Source organism: Salmo salar, chromosome 16, assembly GCF_965601325.2.
Source record: "Salmo salar chromosome 16, fSalSal1, whole genome shotgun sequence".
Taxonomy (NCBI): domain Eukaryota; kingdom Metazoa; phylum Chordata; class Actinopteri; order Salmoniformes; family Salmonidae; genus Salmo; species Salmo salar.
The window spans coordinates 29,653,419-29,675,011 of NC_138306.1; the positions used below are offsets into that span (position 1 = coordinate 29,653,419).

The 21,593-nt window shown below is 42.9% G+C and overlaps 1 protein-coding gene across 1 annotated transcript in view; it reads left to right on the forward strand.

Moving 5' to 3' along the window:
- Positions 1 to 21,593, forward strand: part of LOC106573506 (nuclear receptor ROR-alpha A) — a 270,663-nt gene that overhangs the window by 151,392 nt on the left and 97,678 nt on the right. The window contains exon 3 of the mRNA XM_014148624.3: positions 16,143 to 16,172. Within this exon, the coding sequence (XP_014004099.1) occupies positions 16,143 to 16,172 (30 nt within the window). The remainder of the gene's footprint in view (positions 1 to 16,142; positions 16,173 to 21,593) is intronic.

The window sequence follows — 21,593 nt, forward strand, 5'->3', positions numbered from 1 at the left end:
GTTCCAGTGCTATGGAGCGGCAGCAGGAAGCAGATTTCTACGTAGCCATAATTCCCTAGTTGCTTGCTTTGTAAATTAATTAAGATGTTTATGACAGCTCCTTGCACCTAATGGAATGCTTATACACTTTGTTATTAATTATTACTGATCACCATGGCTACTACTCTTATATATTGCTGAGATGGTATGGCCACTGAGCTACAGTATACACTCTCTTGAACCTAACCCTTTGAAGATCCCTTTTGGTTCCAGGTAAAACTCTTTTGGGTTCCATGTAGGGTTCTTTCCACAGAGGGTTCTGCCTGGACCCCAAAAGGGTTCTCCTATGGGGACAGCCAAAGAACCCTTTTGCAACTCTTATTTCTAAGAGTGTAGTGTATGCATGTCCCAGGCTTATCCCTGGTCCCCTTATGCTTTCTGGATTCACCTGATTGCATTTGTGCATATGTAGGCTGTCTGCATGTGATGAGTAATGTCTGTATGCATGCGTCCATAAATGTTTGTGCTCGAGCATATTTGTGTGTGGCATGTCTCAGTCAGTGTGTCTTTGAGTACCTTCAATCATCTTGTATCTACTCTAATATTCAGCACTACAGTAATGCAGTGTCCAGTGTGATGGAAATGCTGTCATTGGCCAGCAATCCAGGAAGTGTTTGAAACACCATTGGGAAGGTTAAAAGATTGAGCTGCTGTCAAGCCTGTCTGACCAACATCATCATCATTGATGTGTATTGGTCCATTCTGATGTTTATTAGATGGAGGGCAGTAGGATGACACATCCCATCTATAGGGTGCTCATGCTGGCTACTGTCCTCTCAGTAACCTGTCCTGTAACTGTCCCTGGCTTTGTATGTGTTACGTTACTTTCCTTTCTGGCCACACTGTTTTCATAACCTAAAGAGGAAGCCAGGATTGTCATTCTACTCAATAAACCAGCAGCCCTTCCTCTTACCTTGTACAGTTGTTAGTGTGAGACAATGATGTGAACTGTGGTTGACCTGGCCAGCCCAGGGGTAGGCTACAGGCTGTGTCCTACTGTTCACAGGGCTACACAATGGGGCTGGGTCATTTAGAAAGCATAAACAACCAAACTACTGTAGTAGGAATGAAGGAAATGTACAACCTTATAATGGCATCATTCTCTTATGACTCTTACTCGACTTCTGACACGGTAAATTAACAACGAGGCTGTCTCTTTTAAAATGGACAATTTCTTGTTAATGCCCTGTTTGTGGTGTGCGCTGTGCTAAATGTCCATAGATAGGACGAGGTAGTTGAATGTAAATTATGATAGTGATACTGATATCATTACTAGTTAATAATATGGTAATTATTATAACACTAACAGAAACCTGAGCAGGCTTAATTTTGTAGGAGAGGGGATTGTGTTCCTGTGTCAGCTGATCCTCCGTGGTGGAAATACTGTCTCACAGGCAGGCGCCCCATTCAGACGGAAAGCCCTGTGGTCTTGTGTTACTTAGGAGTCAATGGGACAAATAAATAAATAAACACAGCCCATTCCGTTGATTACACCATCGGAAGGAGGCTCACTTCCCCTCTCCTTCTCCTCACAGTAAGGAGGCACCGTGTCTCAGCTCTGCTGTTTGTGACTTTCTACAGGCCCATCCTCTCGTTAGATTTACATGGAGAAGAGGCGGCACACTGAAGCAACACTCCACCTGCGCCACCGCTACTGTAGCAGTGTTAAAATATGTATTCAGTCTTCCATCCAGCTCTTTATCTCCTGTGGATGGTTTATACAGTACTCGTGTAAAGTCCTCTGTTGTGTTAGCTTTGAAAAACAGAGGGGGAACTGTGATCTGTGTTCTATTAATCATAGTCCATCTCCCAAGCTGTCCCCTTATCACATATGTGTGTAATTACAGGATATTTATGCTTTAAGCACAGCTCTGTTGCCTGGAAATGGAAGAGTGGCCCCTGTAATGAACTCCCTGCTAATATGACTACCTTTGATCTGGGTGGCGCATGGAGGGCTTGCAGAACGCACAAGTTTTAATGACGAAGTACTTTACATGAAAAATAGATGGCGCACTAAGTGCCAGCCATGACGGAAGTGATTTGCTGTAGCAGCCAGTGCAGTGAGCTTCCTTCTGCTGTATTTTTCTCTCTCTCTATCTCTCTCTCTTTTTCTCTTTCCCTCCAATGCTGCTCACAAACCTTCTGACATCCCTCACGTTGCTGCCTCTCCCTGTTTTAAGCAGCAGAGAGTACAGTAAGAGCACGATCTTAATTAGAGGATTGACAGACATGTAATTCATCTCCCAGGATGTGTTATTACATGGGAGGATTCAGAGGGCTAGTTTGCATTATTGGCCAGCGCTATGACCAGTCCTAACGGGGCTGCAGCTCTCTCCCTTCTGAACAATTACAGCCAAGTCCTTATCAGCACACGCTTCAGTCCACTCATCTAAGACCTGGGAGGACACAGAAGTAACAAGAAGATTTGCAATGGACTTAACAGTGCCTACAGATATTAGATCAGCATTTATACTTAGGGATCAGAGTGCTCCACTTGATCTAACCTAGATGAGAGTGATAGTATGAAATGTATGTCGATTTTAAAATTATTCTGTGCTTTTCTTTGAGTCCTTAATGTATCATTTTGACATAGGTACCCACTGGACCACTCTTTTAACTGCTTGTCATAGGACAGACTATCAGACATCAGTTCCATTGTGTACAATGTGTTATCAATATAGTAGGCCTATCTGGTCTTGTAAAGATTGGATGGAAAGAATTTTACTGCGGTAGATACACTATATATACAAAAGTATGTGGACACCCCTTCAAAATAGTGGTTTTGGCTATTTCAGCCACACCCATTGCTGACAGGTGTATTAAATTGAGCACACAGCCATGCAATCTCTATAGACAAACATTGGTAGTAGAATGGTCTTACTGAAGAGCTCAGTTACTTTCAACGTGGCACCGTCATAGGATGTCACCTTTCCAACAAGTCAGTTCCTCAAACTTCTGCCCTGCCAGAGCTGCCCCAGTCAAATGTAAGTGCTGTTGTTGTGAAGTGGAAACGTATAGGAGCAACAACGGCTCAGCTGCAAAGTGGTAGGCCACACAAGCTCACAGAACCGGAACAGCCGAGTGCTGAAGCGCGTAGCTCATAAAAATTGTCTGTCCTCGGTTGCAACACTTACTACCGAGTTCTAAACTGTCTCTGGAAGCAATGTCAAGACAATACATGTTCGTTGGGAGCTTCATGAAATGGGTTTCCATAGACGAGCAGCCGCACACAAGCCTAAGATCACCATGCACAATGCCAAGCTTCGGCTGGAGTGGTGTAAAGCGCCCCCGCCATTGGACTCAGGAGCAGTGGAAACGCGTTCTCTGGAGTGATGAATAACGCTACACCATGTGGCAATCCGACGGATGAATCTGGGCTTAGCAGATGCCAGGAGAATTCTACCTGCCCCAATGCATAGTGCCAACTCTAAAGTTTGGTGGAGGAGGAATAATAGTCTGGGGCTGTTTTTTATGGTTCGGGCTAGGCACCTTAGTTCCAGTGAAGGGAAATATTAACGCTACAGCATACAATGACATTCTAGACGATTCTGTGCTTCCAACTTTGTGGCAATAGTTTGGGGAAGGCCCTTTCCTATTTCAGCATGACAATGCCCCCGTGCACAAAGTGAGGTCCATACAGAAATGGTTTGTCGAGATCGGTGGTGAAGAACTTGACTGGCCTGCACAGAGCCCTGACCTCAACCCCCTCGAACACCTTTGGGAGGATTTGGAAAGTCGAGCCAGGACTAATCACCCAATATCAGTGCCCGACCTCACTAATGCTCTTGTGGCTGAATGGAAGCAAGTCCTCGCAGTAATGTTCCAACATCTAGTGGAAAACCTTCTCGGAAGAGTGGAGGCTGCTATAGCAGCAAAGGGTGGACCAACTCCATATTAATACCCATGATTTTGGAATGAGATGTTTGACGAGCAGGTGTCCACATACTTTTGGTCATGAGGTGTATGAAGATGAAACATGGTACTGAAGCCCTTTCCTGCAGTCAAATGACCAAATGCCCCTCTAGCGGCTTCATCGGTGGAATGCTATTATTATTTGTCAACATTTCATAGTGAATCAATATTATTTCAAAAAACCCTGCTGAAAATCCAGTGATTCTATGTAAAACCATTTTGTCATATTTCAGTCTTCTGTGATGTATATAAAGTGTAATATAAATTGAATACATTTGAACTTTATATCTGACATGGTCTTCTTTTTTTAAGCCCATAACCATGTGTGTGAGGTGTATACTTTTGTTTCGAAGTAGATTTGTTTAAGACTACCAAGACCCTGATTTAGCCCACTGCAGTAAAAGGTTAAATGTGACAGCTGAGAAGTCCAAAGACTAGATTCCTATCAGGATTGGGACAGGTCAGTCTGATGAGCACCACACTACCAGCATGTTATTTACAATAGTGTTACAGATGTAGGATCTTAATTTGATCACCCGGCTGTAGGATAACTTTCCTGCAATGCAAGACATTTAAAACTGTAGTGTATTTGAGATTCAAAAAGGGTTCTGAAGTTTGTCATTTCCAATTTGACATTTCAGACTTGATTTTCTCTTACGAAAGATTTATCAACCCCTACAAAAATGTATATTAATTATAATCCACATCTCCTGTTGCTGCAGGATTTTTTTCCTGCTATATATTATTTTTAAAACCCCTGCCAGTAGAAAACTGGCTCAAATTAAGATCTTACAACTATATAGACTCCAGTAAAGGCAGTCTACATTTTTATCATTTAGCAGATGCTCTTGTCCAGAGTGACTTACAGTATTTAACCTTTATTTAACTAGGCAAGCACTACTATATTGTAGTGAGTGCATACATTTTCATTTGTACTGGTCACCCGTGGGAATCAAACCCGTAACCCTGGCTTTGCAAGTGCTATGTTCTACCAACTGAGCCACACAGGACCCTAGTAGCATGGACAATGCTGTTGTGGTTTCCTGTAGAGATGTCTATGTGGTGAGACATCCTTAGTGCTGCACATTCACAACAACAGCAGACCACACAGAGAAGAACATAGCAGAGCTTTGAAAAGGTTTATCTGAATGTTTCATCACCTTTAGTTAGTTATTTTTCTAGGCATACTGATTTGGTTAGTCCAAGAGAGCACATTGCAAAAAATGATCTAATATTGCCAGTTTTACATTATAATTGAGAGATATAATTAACTCTAGTATTAGGAATATATATGTGTATAATTGCATTCAGCTTTACATTGCTACCTGTGTAGGACTCAGTTCATTCTGAATTAGAATTCATAAGGTCTTATCCTCAGGGAACTGTTGGGTTGTCTGGCTCTCAGCTTGAACCTGGGAATATTTCCTTCTGTAACCTTGCTGAGGTGATGCAGGCAGGAATTTGTTAGAATGTTGACTTCTTTGAGGTGGGAGTGGAAGGAGATTGACTGTAGCAAGTAGTGTTTGCCCTTTGCTCTCTTCACTTTTCTGGCCACCATTCACTTCCATCCTCCCGACAACCTCAAGGTCTTCCTATGCTAGGTATTCATGTGAAAAGGCTGAAAAAATGACTGTACTGTGCGTGTTTCTCAGAAAGGAAGTATATTCAAGCAGGAATTCATTTTCTGAACCCAGGTCAGAGGTCATCGCCTCCAACCCTCAGACTGAGTAATGAAATTCAGCTTTGTCTGTAATGTCCAGTTCTGCTCTGGCTGTTCTGACTGACTGTTGGTAAACATTTGAGATAAGCCAAATCATTAGATAGATAAAAACATACATGTATTACTGTAATGTCTGTTTGACATGGAAATTATTAGAAACATTGCGAGGAAGAACATTTCAAATGTTGATGAACTATGTACGTACTCCAGAATCCATAAAACTATGTACGTACTTCAGAATCCATAAAATAACAATAAATAATATATATATATATATTCATGTATATATATATATATATATATATATATATATATATATATATATATAAAACATGAATATATTTAAATATATACAGTACCAGTCAAAAGTTGGAAGTTTTTCTTAATTTTTACTATTCTCTACATTGTATAATAATAGTGAAGACATCAAAACTATGAAATAACACATATGGATACTAACCAAAAAAGTGTTAAACAAATTAAAATATATTTTAGATTCTTCAAAGTAGAAGATGACAGCTTTGCACACTCTTGGCCTTCTCTCAACCAGCTTCACCTGGAATGCTTTTCCAACAGTCTTGAAGGAGTTCCGACATATGCTGAGCACTTTCTGGCTGCTTTTACTTCACTCTGCGGTCCAACTCATCCCAAACCATCTCAATTGGGTTGAGGTCGGGTGATTGTGGAGGCCAGGTCGTCTGATGCAGCACTCCATCACTCTCCTTCTTGCTCAAATAGCCCTTACACAGCCTGGAGGTGTGTTGGGTCATTTTTTAACCATAATGTAACTAGGCAAGTCAGTTAAGAACAAATTCTTATTTACAATGACAGCCTACCGGGGAACAGTGGTTTAACTGCCTTGTTCAGGGGCAGAACGACATATTTTTACCTTGTCAGCTCAGAGATTCAACCCAGAAACCTTTTGGTTACTGGCCCAATGCTCTAACCACCAGGTTACCTGCCAGTTATTGTCTTGTTGAAAAACAAATGATAGTCCCACTAAGCGCAAACCAGATGGATGGCGTAATGCTGCAGAATGTTGTGGTTGCCATGCAGGTTAAGTGTGCCTTGAATTCTAAATAAATCACAGACAGTGTCACCAGCAAAGCACCTCACCCCATCACAACTCCTCCTCCTCCAACCCCACACACGGAATCATCCGTTCACCTACTCTGCGTCTCACAACAGTTGATGTTGAGATGTGTCTGTTACTTGAACTCTGTGAAGCATTTATTTGTCTGCAATCTGAGGTGCAGTTAATTGATGATTTCTGAGGCTGGTAACTCTAATGAACGTATCCTCTGCAGCAGAGGTAACTCTGGGTCTTCCTTTCCTGTGGCGGTCCTCATGAGAGCCAGTTTCATCATAGCGCTTGATGGTTTTTGCGACTGCACTTGAAGAAACTTTCAAAGTTCTTGAAATTTTCCAGATTGACTGAAGTTTCTTCAAGTGCAGTCGCAAAAACCTTCAAGCGCTATGATGAAACTGGCTCTCATGAGGACCGCCACAGGAAAGGAAGACCCAGAGTTACCTCTGCTGCAGAGGATACGTTCATTAGCGTTACCAGCCTTAGAAATTGCAGCCCAATAAATGCTGCACAGAGTTCAAGTAACAGACACATCTCAACATCAACTGTTCAGAGGAGACTGCATAAATCAGGTCTTCATGGTCGATTTGCTGCAAAGAAACCACTACTAAAGGACACCAATAAGAATAAGAGTCTTGCTTGGTCCAAGAAACATGAGCAATGAACATTAGACGGGTGGAAATCTGTCTTTTGGTCTGAGTACAAATTTGACATTTTTGGTTCCAACCGCCGTGTCTTTGTGAGAAGCAGAGTAGGTGTATGGATGATCTCCGCATGTGTGGTTCCCACCGTGAAGCATGGAGGAGGAGGTGTGATGGGGTTGGGGTGCTTTGCTGATGACACTGTCAGTGATTTATTTAGAATCTAAGGCACACTTAACCACATTCTGCAGCGATACTCCATCCCATCTGGTTTGCACTTAGTGGGACTATCATTTGTTTTGAATGGGATAATGACCCAACACACCTACTATGTAGAAAATAGTAAAACATAAAGAAAAACCCTTGAATGAATAGGTGTGTCCAAACCTTTGACTGGTACTATATATATATATATATATATATATATATATATATATATATAAAGAATCCATGCTGTCCAACTGTGTGTTGTTTTGTGTGAGCCTGTGAGCACACGCAGTAGTGGTCAGTGCATGCTGTGGTGTACAGTATAGTACAGGTCACTACAGTACAGAGCATCAAGGTGGTCTGGATGGGCTGTATTTATGGTTCAGGCTGAGAGGGTATTGGGTTTCATGTGTGGTTCAGGCTGGATCACAGGGAGATTACTGAGAGCTAGGAATCGCCCACTCAGAGTCCACACACACACAGAGGCCTGTACTGTGCCCCTGGCCTCATTTTGACCAGCACAGAGGGGATTGCTGTGTCTACCGGCCCCCAGGGACCAGCTCTCAAAGGGTTGCAGAGGAGTAGACTGCCATGGAGGATCAGGAGCAGCAGAAACACTGTCGTTTGGCTTTTTACCGAATTACAGACAATTACAGTTTTTTTTTCTGAATGAAAAGGAAGTTGTTAATTATTAATAATTTTTCAGACCACACTTTTTCTGAAATCGGCTCACCTTCATTGGTCTTCTAAGAGTGTTAGGAAACAACACTTGGCAGTAAGCTATGGTGTTAAAGATTCACAGCTTATTTAGTATCATTGTAAATATGAGTATTACGTTGTTGTTATGAACCTTCCTCCACACAATGGCCTCTTACAAAAGGCAATGCGATCCCTCGTTAAGGCCGGGAACATTGCAGCACCGTTACGTGACTGTTTGCGGCTCTCACCATTTGTTCAAGCACTCAGCTGAGTGAACCTGGGCTGCGGCATCTCACCAATAACAATAGCGCTTATCGCTCGGCTCCCTGCGGTACAATTAAAATTCCGTCAGAGTATTCAATCTGCCTCCTAGCCATGCCTGCTGTTCCCGCGGCCCTCCTGGGCCATGTCTATTCCTCTGCCACCATGTATAATTCACGAGCCACCACACAGCTCCACACACACCGCACTGAGGACTCACCTGGAGACTCACAGGCCCAATAAAGCAGAACTGCACAGGGGGAGAAGCGTGCAGGAGTTTGGCAAACATACTGTAGGGAGGGAAGAGTCTGCAAGAGAGCCCTTGTTGACCACAAGGGCTATATCTGATAATCATTGAGTCATTCTAATAATTTTAGATATCCAGGCGTATATAAATATATAGAGAGAGAAATATATATAGAGAGAGATAAATATATGATTGTTTTTTTCTCCTTCTTTCTCCTCTCTTCTCTTGAAAGACAATTGTGGTGTCCTCTAAAACTAATTTGGATGTAAATCTTCTATTTGTAGATAATTCCATAGTGATGCATAGGAGTAACCTGTGGAGCCCTCTGAGTGGTTGCTTTTAGTTAAAACCAATTAGAAATGACCAGAAATAACAGTGCCTGGAGACAGAGAAGTCATTTTTCTCCTACGCCTCCCCAGAGAGTTGGCCTCTCCATGGATTAAGTGTTTTAGTATATTAGGGGGCAGCTGATTAGAACCATTATGCTTTTTTAATCATTACATTTTTGCATTTATAGTTTTTGCTAGTATAATAAGGCTAAGTGTGTCACTACAGAAGGGACACTTATTGGAGTGACTGTGTATGAAGCTGAGCTAGCTCCCCAATTCATCTTACAGTGTATTGTGTGTGTGAGTACTTATTGTATTGGGAACCTTTCTTGTAACATTTACCTCTCTCCTCTCTCTTAGTACAGCCAGCTAAAGTGCAGTATATACTTTCTTTCATATGGCACTCAATATAGTGTATTGTACTCTTTTCTTTGTATGGCATGATGCTTTGGATGTGAACTACTCTGAAAGTGAATTGTATCTACAGTTCCAATGTGTATCACAGAAAAGATGGCCCTAATAATGGACACTGATGGGCTCTGAGTACTTGGGTTCAATAGCCCATGATTTCAGGAGAACCCCACTACTCCCTACCAGGCACCAGTGTGTGAGGCCTCCTGTAGCTGGGGCTGCTGTGCTGCTCTGGTCTGGTCTGTGCTGGCCGTGTCCTTGTGCGCATTGGGCGTAGAACGTTGGAGTGCTAAGCAGAGCGAAGCGGGAAGCAGACTGGAGGAAGTGGGCCTCCCTGTCTCCCCAGACTGAGCAGTGAATGAGGATAAGTGAGGAGCGCCAGTCAATGAATCAAGCAGCAGGAAGGCAGGGAGCAGCCAGGGGGAGAGTGTGACGTCCCCGCGGGAGGGGCTTCGCATTAGGAACTTCCTCGTCTGTGTGTTTCTGGCACAGGTTAAATGGATCGCTCCCATTAGCGCGCAGAGAGGACAGCTCCATTATATGAAGGAGACTGTAACTTTGAATGTCACGGTGCAACAACCCCTGAATGCACCGGTGTCTCCCAGGAAGGGAGGGTGACAATAACCATCCATGATAATCATTCCCTGTCAGGCTTTAAGGAACTTGGAATTATGACGTACGGCCTGCCGCACGCCTCAGACTTCATTACAGCGCTGTCACTTTGAGCTGCAGTCTTCGCCGAAGAAGCACCACTCGGCTGCCTGGCCTGGCCCCAGCCCTCTCCCCGGCCCGCTCCCCTTATGTCTCAGTGGCATGTTTACAGGATGTGTGCCCCCTGCAGATAGATGTAGTAGAGGTTAACCTCCAGCCGTCTGCACACCTACTCCTTTCTGATCTGACAAGGTGGCAATTCTCATGAGAAGAGACTGGAGAGAACGTGTGCTGTGAATGTTTACCACTGTGAGGTAGAATCAGAATGATCAAAGGTTTCAAGGTGACAGCCATCCCCTCCTTCCATTGTGACAAATGGTAATCTCTACTAAAAATATTCATTAGCTCAGTAGTCAAATGAGGGAAGTTTAATGTAGCACACTATCAAAACGTTTGGCTAAAGGGACAAATGAATGGCCATAGATTTGTATACACTCTACTATGGTCTAGTAACGGCAAGCTTGTCTGTCAAGGAGAGAATCACCGACAAAGTGAACTCTGAACCTGCCATCCAGTGGAGTAGACACCTATTGACACAGAGGTTGTTTCTGCCCAAAACACCAGAGCCTAGCCCACCCTTCCCCTCCCCTTCCCACAGCCTGACTCACATATTTGCTCCCCGGACCCTACCCTGTGCCACCTCCAATCAGAGATCTCTGAATAACACATAGAGGAGGAAGTGGGCTAACTGTCCACCCCTTCCTCTCCTCCCCTCCCCTGCCATGGAGCCTTTAGCTCTGTTGACAGTAATGATTTCCTCCTTTATGTCTAAGTACATTTTTGGTGTAACGATTAGTTTTCTTATCTCTAAGTGACATTGACAGAATGGCTGTTCGTGACGTGGGGAGGATGGGAGACAGATAGCTGATAGGACTGGGCCAATAGGATTCAGATACACAGGGCTAATACACAGTGCAGTGCAGGGGGATACAGGGAGACATAATAAGAAAATTAGGAACAGAAAGAGCACAAAATATGGACCTTCTTAGTTTGGTCTTGTTTAGCGCATCAGAGTGTGTAGCTTTTCAATCCTTGTGGCTTTGTGGTAAACTGTTGGCAACACACAGATGTCATTTTGCTCTCACCGTTCCCTATTATAAACACTGCTCTGAAGCATCACTATTATATTCCCTTATCAGTGGGTACACCATGTTGATTCTTTCGTTTTTTTCTCATCCATTGCCTTTTCTGTGGGAAACAACATGTTGAGATATACAGTACCAGTCAAAAGTTTGGACATACCTATTCATTCAAGGGTTTTTCTTTATTTGACTATTTCTATATTGTATGATAATAGTGAAGACATCAACACTATGAAATAACAGATATGGAATCATGTAGTAACCAAAAAAGTGTTTTATATTTTAGATTCTTCAAAGTAGCCACCCTTTGTCTTGATGACAGCTTTGCACACTCTTGGCCTTCTCTCAACCAGCTTCACTAGGAATGCTTTTCCAACATTCTTGAAGGAGTTCTCACATATGCTGAGCAATTGTCGGCTGCTTTTCCTTCACTGTGCGGTTCAACTCATCCCAAACCATCTCAATTGATTTGAGGTCGGGTGATTGTGGAGGCCAGGTCATCTGATGCAGCACTCCATCACTCTCCTTCTTGGTCAAATATCCCTGACACAGCCTAGAGGTGTGTTGGATCATTGTCCTGTTGAAAAACAAATAATAGTCCCACTAAACGCAAACCAGATGGAATGGCGAATGGCTGCAGAATGCTGTGGTAGCCATGCTGGTTAAGTGTCCTTGAATTCTAAATAAATCACAGACATTGTCACCAGGAAAGCACCCCCACACCATCACACCTCCTCCTCTATGCTTCACGGTGGGAACCACACTTGCTGAGATCATCCATTCATCTACTCTGCGTCTCACAAAGACACGGCGGTTGGAACCAAAAATCTCAAATTTGGACTCATCGGACCAAAGGACAGATTTTCACCTGTCTAATGTCCATTGCTTGTGTTTCTTTTTGCCCAAGCATGTCACTTATTCTTATTGGTGTCCTTTGGTAGTGGTTCCTTTGCAGAAATTCGACCATGAAGGCCTGGTTCACGCAGTCTCCTCAGAACATGTGTCTGTTACTTGAACTCTGTGAAGCATTTATTTGGGCTGAAATCTGAGTTGCAGTTAACTCTAATGAATTTATCCTCTGCAGCAGAGGTAACTCTGGGTCTTCCTTTCCTGTGGCGATCGTCATGAGTGCCAGGTTCATCATAGTGCTTGATGGTTTTTGCAACTGCACTTGAAGAAACTTGAAATGTTCCGGGTTGACTGACCTTCATGTCTTAAAGTAACGATGGACTGTAGTTCCTCTTTGCTTATTTGAGCTGTTCTTGCCATAATATGGACTTGGTATTTTACCAAATAGGGCTATCTTCTGTATACCACCCCTACCTTGTCACAACATAACTGATTGTCTCAAACGCATTAAGAAGGAAAGAAATTCCACAAATTAACTTTTAAGAATGCACACCTGTTAATTGAAATGCATTCCAGGTGCCTACCTCATGAAGCTGGTTGAGATAATGCCAAGAGTTTGCAAAGCTGTCATCAAGGATACTTTGAAGAATCTCAAATATAAAATACATTCTGGTTTGTTTAACACTTTTTTTGTTGTTGTTGAAAATAGTAAAAATAAAGAAAAACCATGGAATGAGTAGGTGTGTCCAAACTTTTTACTGGTACTGTATTTCCGAGTTCTGTGGAACAGAAAGCTGATTTAATATTGTGACATATTGGGCAGAATAGGAATTAGCCCTGCTTTTTCTACCAATTGTGTTGTGCGTCTTCTGTAAAATATCTGGAGTACAACTCATGCCTTAGAATCCTATATCTAACAATAACCAGAGCCTGATTGCGCCAATGTCAGAATGTCTGTTTTATGTGTCTATAATACAGTTTATAAGATCTGAAGAGAAGCCAATAAATAGCTCCCATTTTGATATGCACTCCTGATACTCTATTTCCACAACATGAAACCAGAGAGGTTCCTTACATGGTGTTAGAGTTCTAAGTCCTCTAGCCTTTCAACACACAAGGTTTTTTCTGCCCAACACATCCATTAACACAGCATGTTGAGTCCACCATTCCCCCATGGCCTATGAGGCTAACACTGACTGCCACACTGAATACCCTGTTATTTGATTGAGATATTAAAGGAGGATTACCGTTTTTTATCCTTGCGTAATGTCACAGTTCGACAGACAGTGTTTGGCCGTGAGTCTGATCACAGAGCCTTGGCCCCTAGGTGGCTGTTTTGTAGTTGAGTTAAAATGATGTCGAATAATAAACTACATTTATCAATCTGACTCCATGTGAATAAATGCAATAGGCCTGAAGTGTCTCTTGTGGGTCTAGCAAGATATAGTATTGCCTTACCATTCCTATTATTTATAATTACACTTAAGATGACAGTAAGGCAATTATTGATGTCTGGATACTAAAAGCTAATCTGGGCAATCCAAGTTCCAGCATTAATTAATTCAGTCAAGTTTAGCTCAGAGATGTGAAGTTAAAACACAAGCATATGCTTGCTATGTGTAGTGTAAATAACTGTACAATTTAGGATTTACAAATATAACATTATGAACATGTAGTCAAACAAATAGTTACTTTATAAATAAGGAATGCATTTACTCGAATCAATTAATAGATTTTTTAGTCACGAATGAATTAACACTTCCAAAATAGGAGTGTTCATGGAATACATTACAAAATAAGACGGAGTCAATTTCTATCACCAATAAGTGGTTACACGTGTCTTCAGTTCAGAATCATCTCCTAGAGAGAAAGTGTTTTTACACTGGAGTTTGCAGACAAGATATTGATGAACCAAAGGATACTCAAGACCTTTTATACATGAAAAAACGGAAACTCACCCCCAACCTAAATTAACATTAATTTGCAGTTTTCTTGCGAAAACAAAAGAAAGGACATCACACCCAGATACTAATTACCACATTCCTAAATGTCTATGAAACAACAGGACACAGACATTTTCCCATCTGATAAGAAGTGATGTGGGAAAAAAATGGATATAGTTACATATCGGGATATTATTTTTGACGATATATCGCAATATTATTTTTGCGCAAGTTGGCTGTACCTGCACCAAAACTCAAGTATTGTTCCTTCATAGCTTGTTCTTCATCTTCCTTTTAAATAGGGAGACAATTTGTTCTCAACACTTTTATTTTCATGACTGATCAAAACTCGTTTTCTCATAGCTCTCTCTTGTCCCTCTGCAGTAGACATATGGTGAGCAATATATTTGGAAAATCGAATCGCAATAAAATCACAATTCATCGTGAGAATCATGAGATTTGCAATACATATCTTATCAGCACCTAAGTATCGTGATAATATTGTATCGTGATAAGCGGACCGCCCAATAGACAGATTTGTCCTGGTCACTCTAAAAAGGAAATTCCATTACAAATACAATACAACAACACGTCAAACTGCTGAGCTCGTTAAGAGCTATTGAAATAATCCAAACATGACAATAGAAACTAATTCAATTACATTCACAACGTCAGGTCCAATTTTAATCACTTTCAGCCTTGAGGGTGGAGGGAACCAAATGGAGTCTCCTGTACTTTGCTTTTTGAAATGGTAAAACATGGTTATTTCTCTAGATAATACCATGAATCGTGACTGACCACACACTATGATCCCACGCTAGTTAGTCCTGCACTCTTAGAAAAAAAAGGGTTCCAAAAGAGCTCTTCGACTGTCCCCATAGGATAACCTTTTTTGGTTCCAGCTAGAACCCTTTTTGGTTTCAGGTAGAACTCTTTTGGGTTCCATGTAGAACCCTCTATGGAAAGGATTTTACCTGGAACCCAAAAGGATTCTTCAAATGGTTCTCCTATGTGGACAGCCGTAGAACCGTTTTAGGTTCAAAGCGTGTGACGCTGTCTCTATCACAGTCCAACAAGGTTATCATCTCGCCCCACTACAGTTTCCCCTCTTTCTTTCTGCTCCTTGGACCTGATATCAGATGTGTTTCTGTGTACAGAAAGCTGACGGGCTTATTTGTTTCCCCCCTCGTTGGTCTTTCCCCTCAAACATGTCTGAAACATTGTTATCTCCGGCCAGTCGCTCTTTTATCCCCCAACGAGAATTATTGAATCATGTCAGCCCGTCATCCCCTGAGTTTCAGCTGCAAGCTGTAGAAAAATGTGCCATTGCTTCCGCATGACATGTGGGATCTATTAGTGTGCTCTCACCCTGCAAAGCATGAGCATCCGGACCCACTGGGGCCCATGGTTGGCTGTGCGATGTCCCGCGTCGGGCTCCCAGGGCATTAGACCAGGGAGGCTCATCAGATGAGTTGACACCCGAAGGGGGGAAAGCTGAGGACTGCCAGTCCCGCTCCTTCTCCTGCTCCGCCTCACCCTCAGAACACAGGTCTGACTCACAGTGAGGTTACAGTGCTGCCGTTTCCCGCTCTGGGGAAAATAATTACTCATGTACTGACTATAGGCCTTGTGAGGTCACACGTGGGGGCATTACCATGTTTGTGCAGATTTGTATTCCGGACTTGGTTTGTTTTTGTATGAATTTACGCGATCTGGATGCTGTTGTCTGTGGGGTTGGAGCCACCTTGCCAGGGTTGTTCCTATGGGTTTTTCAGTCGTAGAGCCAATCACACCACTGCGCTGAGCCTACATGGGTCCTCTGTGACCTCTGTGATCTAGCCGAGAGACAGACTGGAGCACTACAGGGCCACAGCAGCCCAGTCACATAGCAACACAGCCATGGTGCGCAAAGGGGTTAAGTTAGGCCTGGGGATATTGTATGACTGTCCTTAATTTACAGATTTAATGGAAGTTTTAATAAATCTGTTTCTCTCTGTTTTTCAGGTATTTCAGTAACAAAGAAGACACATACCTGTGAGTACAAACCATTTGAAAACATGTATTCAACTTGAAATTAATACCAAAACGCATAACAATATGTATATTAGCCTAGATTATTGCATGATAATAATTGAATACAACAACATAACTCGCCTACTTTTATAAAACCACATTTTAAAATCACACATTAATAGGGAATAATGAAGAATAGCAAAAATGAAAAAAAGTTTGTACTGTGTGTACTGGTATTCCCAGTACACACAGCCGACTGCAGTAACAGTAGTAATACAAAACACAACATTCATTTAATCTTCTTTTCATCCTAAGTATACCTTTTCATCCTATACCTTATACTTAGGATGAAAAGAAGATTAAATGAATGTTGTGTTTTGTATTACTACTGTTACTACAGTCGGCTTGCTGTGTGTACTGGGAATACCGTTCTCATACCACACATTGACCTCCAACAGAAGCATAACCTTATACTTTCACATTTTCTCAACTCAACTTTTTTTCATTTTTGCTATTCTTCATTATTCCCTATCTGTGTGTAGAACTGGAGAGAATATTTTAATAACGCCAGAGAGGAAATTGAAATTATATGCAGTCATATGACTGTCTGAAATCATGCTCTGATATCCCAGCCAGACAGTTTGCTGAAGCTCCTCTTTGTTCTCTGCAATGCTTGCAACTGACAAAACAAAGATGAGGGTTCATCAAGGGTTCTTTGAGAAGGGTGATTGTTTTATGTGGAACCATAGTGACCCAAAGAACCCTTTAAGCTCTTCAAAAGTTCTTTGCAGTTCAAAAAAGGGTTCTTTCCTCTTTTAGCGATAATTAAAATGTAGGGGCGGCGGGTCATTAAAATATGTTGGGGTGTGGTTTTCTCACAGCTCTTTTTGTGCAACTGTGAGTGAGAGTGTCATTCCAGTTTAACTAATATGTTGTGTTATGCTATTAAACATTATATACACTGCTCAAAAAAATAAAGGGAACACTTAAACAACACAATGTAACTCCAAGTCAATCACACTTCTGTGAAATCAAACTGTCCACTTAGGAAGCAACACTGATTGACAATAAATTTCACATGCTGTTGGGCAAATGGAATAGACAACAGGTGGAAATTATAGGCAATTAGCAAGACACCCCCAATTAAGGAGTGGTTCTGCAGGTGGTGACCACAGACCACTTCTCAGTTCCTATGCTTCCTGGCTGATGTTTTGGTCACTTTTGAATACTGGCGGTGCTTTCACTCTAGTGGTAGCATGAGACGGAGTCTACAACCCACACAAGTGGCTCAGGTAGTGCAGATCATCCAGGATGGCACATCAATGCGAGCTGTGGCCAGAAGGTTTGCTGTGTCTGTCAGCGTAGTGTCCAGATCATGGAGGCACTACCAGGAGACAGGCAGGTACATCAGGAGACGTGGAGGAGGCTGTAGGAGGGCAACAACCCAGCAGCAGGACCGCTACCTCCGCCTTTGTGCAAGGAGGAGCAGGAGAAGCACTGCCAGAGCCCTGCAAAATGACCTCCAGCAGGCCACAAATGTGCATGTGTCTGCTCAAACGGTCAGAAACAGACTCCATGAGGGTGGTATGAGGGCCCGACGTCCACAGGTGGGGGTTGTGCTTACAGCCCAACACCGTGCAGGTCGTTTGGCATTTGCCAGAGAACACCAAGATTGGCAAATTCGCCACTGGCGCCCTGTGCTCTTCACAGATGAAAGCAGGTTCACACTGAGCATGTGACAGACGTGACAGAGTCTGGAGACGCCGTGGAGAACGTTCTGCTGCCTGCAACATCCTCCAGCATGACCGGTTTGGCGGTGGGTCAGTCATGGTGTGGGGTGGCATTTCTTTGGGGGTGCCACACAGCCCTCCATGTGCTCGCCAGAGGTAGCCTGACTGCCATTTCGTACCGAGATGAGATCCTCAGACCACTTGTGAGACCATATGCTGGTGCGGTTGGCCCTGTGTTCCTCCTAATGCAAGACGATGCTAGACCTCATGTGGCTGGAGTGTCAGCAGTTCCTGCAAGAGGAAGGCATTGATGCTATGGACTGGCCCGCCCTTTCCCCAGACCTGAATCCAATTGAGCACATCTGGGGCATCATGTCTCGCTCCATCCACCAACGCCACGTTGCACCACAGACTGTCCAGGAGTTGGCGGATGCTTTAGTCCAGGTCTGGGAGGAGATCCCTCAGGAGACTATCCGCCACCTCATCAGGAGCATGCCCAGGTGTTGTAGGGAGGTCATACAGGCACGTGGATGCCACGCACACTACTGAGCCTCATTTTGACTTGTTTTAAGGACATTACCTCAAAGTTGGATCAGCATGTAGTGTGGTTTTCCACTTTAATTTTGAGTGTGACTCCAAATCCAGACCTCCATGGGTTGATAAATTGGATTTCCATTGATTATTTTTGTGTGATTTTGTTGTCAGCACATTCAACTATGTAAAGAAAAAAGTATTTAATAAGATTATTTCTTTCATTCAGATCTAGGATGTGTTGTTTAAGTGTTCCCTTTATTTTTTTGAGCAGCATATATGACTATGACCAGTGAAGTTGTCTCATGAAAGACTCACATATGGCCTTGTGTCAATTTAGAACGTTTGACTAAATCAGTAGTTCTTAATTCTCCCCTCCTGGATCCCCATCTGTTCTAGAGCCACCAAACCTGATTCAACTTGTTAATAAACACCATAATAAAACCTATGGAATTTTAATATGGCTATTAAATCAGAATTTTTAAAAACTGAATCATTCTACAAAGAACATTTGAGATTGTGAAATCGCCATATAGTTTCTATAAAGAACCTTAAAAACACTACATGACCAAAGGTATGTGGACCCCTGCTCGTCGAACCTCTCATTCCAAAATCATTGGCATTAATATGTAGATGGACCCCCCTTTGCTGCTATAACAGCCTCCACTCTTCTGGGAAGGCTTTCCACTAGATGGTGGAACATTGCTGCGTGGATGTGCTTCCATTCAGCCACAAGTCCATACAGAGCAATAGTGAGGTCGGGTGCTGATGTTGGGCGATTAAGCCTGGCTCGCAGTCGGTGTTCTAATTCATCCCAAAGGTGTTCGATGGGGTTAAGGTCAGGGCTCTGTGCAGGCCAGTCAAGTTCTTCCACACCAATCTCGACAAACCATTTCTGTATGGACCTCGCTTTGTACACAGTGGCATTGTCAGGCTGAAACAGGAAGGGCCTTTCCCAAACTGCTGCCACAAAGTTGGAAGCACAGAATCGTCTAGAATGTCATTGTATGCAGTAGCGTTAAGATTTTCCTTCACTGGAACTAATGGGCCTAGCTGGAACCATGAAAAACAGCCCCAGTCCATTATTCCTCCTCCACCAAACTTTACAGTTGGCACTATGCATTCGGGCACTTAGTGTCTCCTGGCACCCGCCAAACCCAGATTTGCCAGATTTGCCATTTCCACTGCTCCAGAGTCCAATGGCGGCAAGCTTTACACCACTCCAGGCGTCGCTTGGCATTGTGCATGGTGATCTTAGGCTTGTGTGCGGCTGCTCAGCCATGGAAACCCATTTCATGAAGCTCCAAATGAACAGTTATTGTGCTGACGTTGCTTCCAGAGGCAATTTGTAACTCGGGCGTGAGTGTTGCAACTGAGGAGCGACATTTTTTACACGCTATGTGATTCAGCACTCGGTGGTCCCGTTCTGTGAGCGTGTGTTGCCTACCACTTCGCGGCTGAGCGAAGTTACTCCTAGATATTTTCACTTCACAATAACAGCACTTACAGTTGACCGGGGCAGCTCTAGCAGGGCAGAAATTTGACGAACTGACTTGTTGGAAAGGTGGCATCCTATGAGGGTGCAACGTTGAAAGTCACTCTTCAATAAGGCCATTCTACTGCCAATGTTTGTCTATGGTGATTGCATGGTTGTGTGCTCGATTTTATACACCTGTCAGCAACGGGTGTAGCTGATATAGCCGAATCCACTCATTTGAATGGATGTCCACATACTTTTGTATATACAGTGCCTTGCGAAAGTATTCGGCCCCCTTGAACTTTTCGACCTTTTGCCACATTTCAGGCTTCAAACATAAAGATATAAAACTGTAATTTTTTGTGAAGAATCAACAACAATTGGGACACAATCATGAAGTGGAACGAAATTTATTGGATATTTCAAACTTTATTAACAAATAAAAAACTGAAAAATTGGGCGTGCAAAATTATTCAGCCCCCTTAAGTTAATACTTTGTAGCGCCACCTTTTGCTGCGATTACAGCTGTAAGTCGCTTGGGGTATGTCTCTATCAGTTTTGCACATCGAGAGACTGACATTTTTGCCCATTCCTCCTTGCAAAACAGCTCGAGCTCAGTGAGGTTGGATGGAGAGCGTTTGTGAACAGCAGTTTTCAGTTCTTTCCACAGATTCTCGATTGGATTCAGGTCTGGACTTTGACTTGGCCATTCTAACACCTGGATATGTTTATTTGTGAACCATTCCATTGTAGATTTTGCTTTATGTTTTGGATCATTGTCTTGTTGGAAGACAAATCTCCGTCCCAGTCTCAGGTCTTTTGCAGACTCCATCAGGTTTTCTTCCAGAATGGTCCTGTATTTGGCTCCATCCATCTTTCCATCAATTTTAACCATCTTCCCTGCCCCTGCTGAAGAAAAGCAGGCCCAAACCATGATGCTGCCACCACCATGTTTGACAGTGGGGATGGTGTGTTCAGGGTGATGAGCTGTGTTGCTTTTACGCCAAACATAACGTTTTGCATTGTTGCCAAAAAGTTCGATTTTGGTTTCATCTGACCAGAGCACCTTCTTCCACATGTTTGGTGTGTCTCCCAGGTGGCTAGTGACAAACTTTAAACGACACTTTTTATAGATATCTTTAAGAAATGGCTTTCTTCTTGCCACTCTTCCATAAAGGCCAGATTTGTGCAGTATACGACTGATTGTTGTCCTATGGACAGAGTCTCCCACCTCAGCTGTAGATCTCTGCAGTTCATCCAGAGTGATCATGGGCCTCTTGGCTGCATCTCTGATCAGTCTTCTCCTTGTATGAGCTGAAAGTTTAGAGGGACGGCCGGGTCTTCGTAGATTTGCAGGGGTCTGATACTCCTTCCATTTCAATATTATTGCTTGCACAGTGCTCCTTGGGATGTTTAAAGCTTGGGAAATATTTTTGTATCCAAATCCGGCTTTAAACTTCTCCACAACAGTATCTCGGACCTGCCTGGTGTGTTCCTTGTTCTTCATGATGCTCTCTGCACTTTAAACGGACCTCTGAGACTATCACAGAGCAGGTGCATTTATACGGAGACTTGATTACACACAGGTGGATTCTATTTATCATCATTAGTCATTTAGGTCAACATTGGATCATTCAGAGATCCTCACTGAACTTCTGGAGAGAGTTTGCTGCACTGAAAGTAAAGGGGCTGAATAATTTTGCA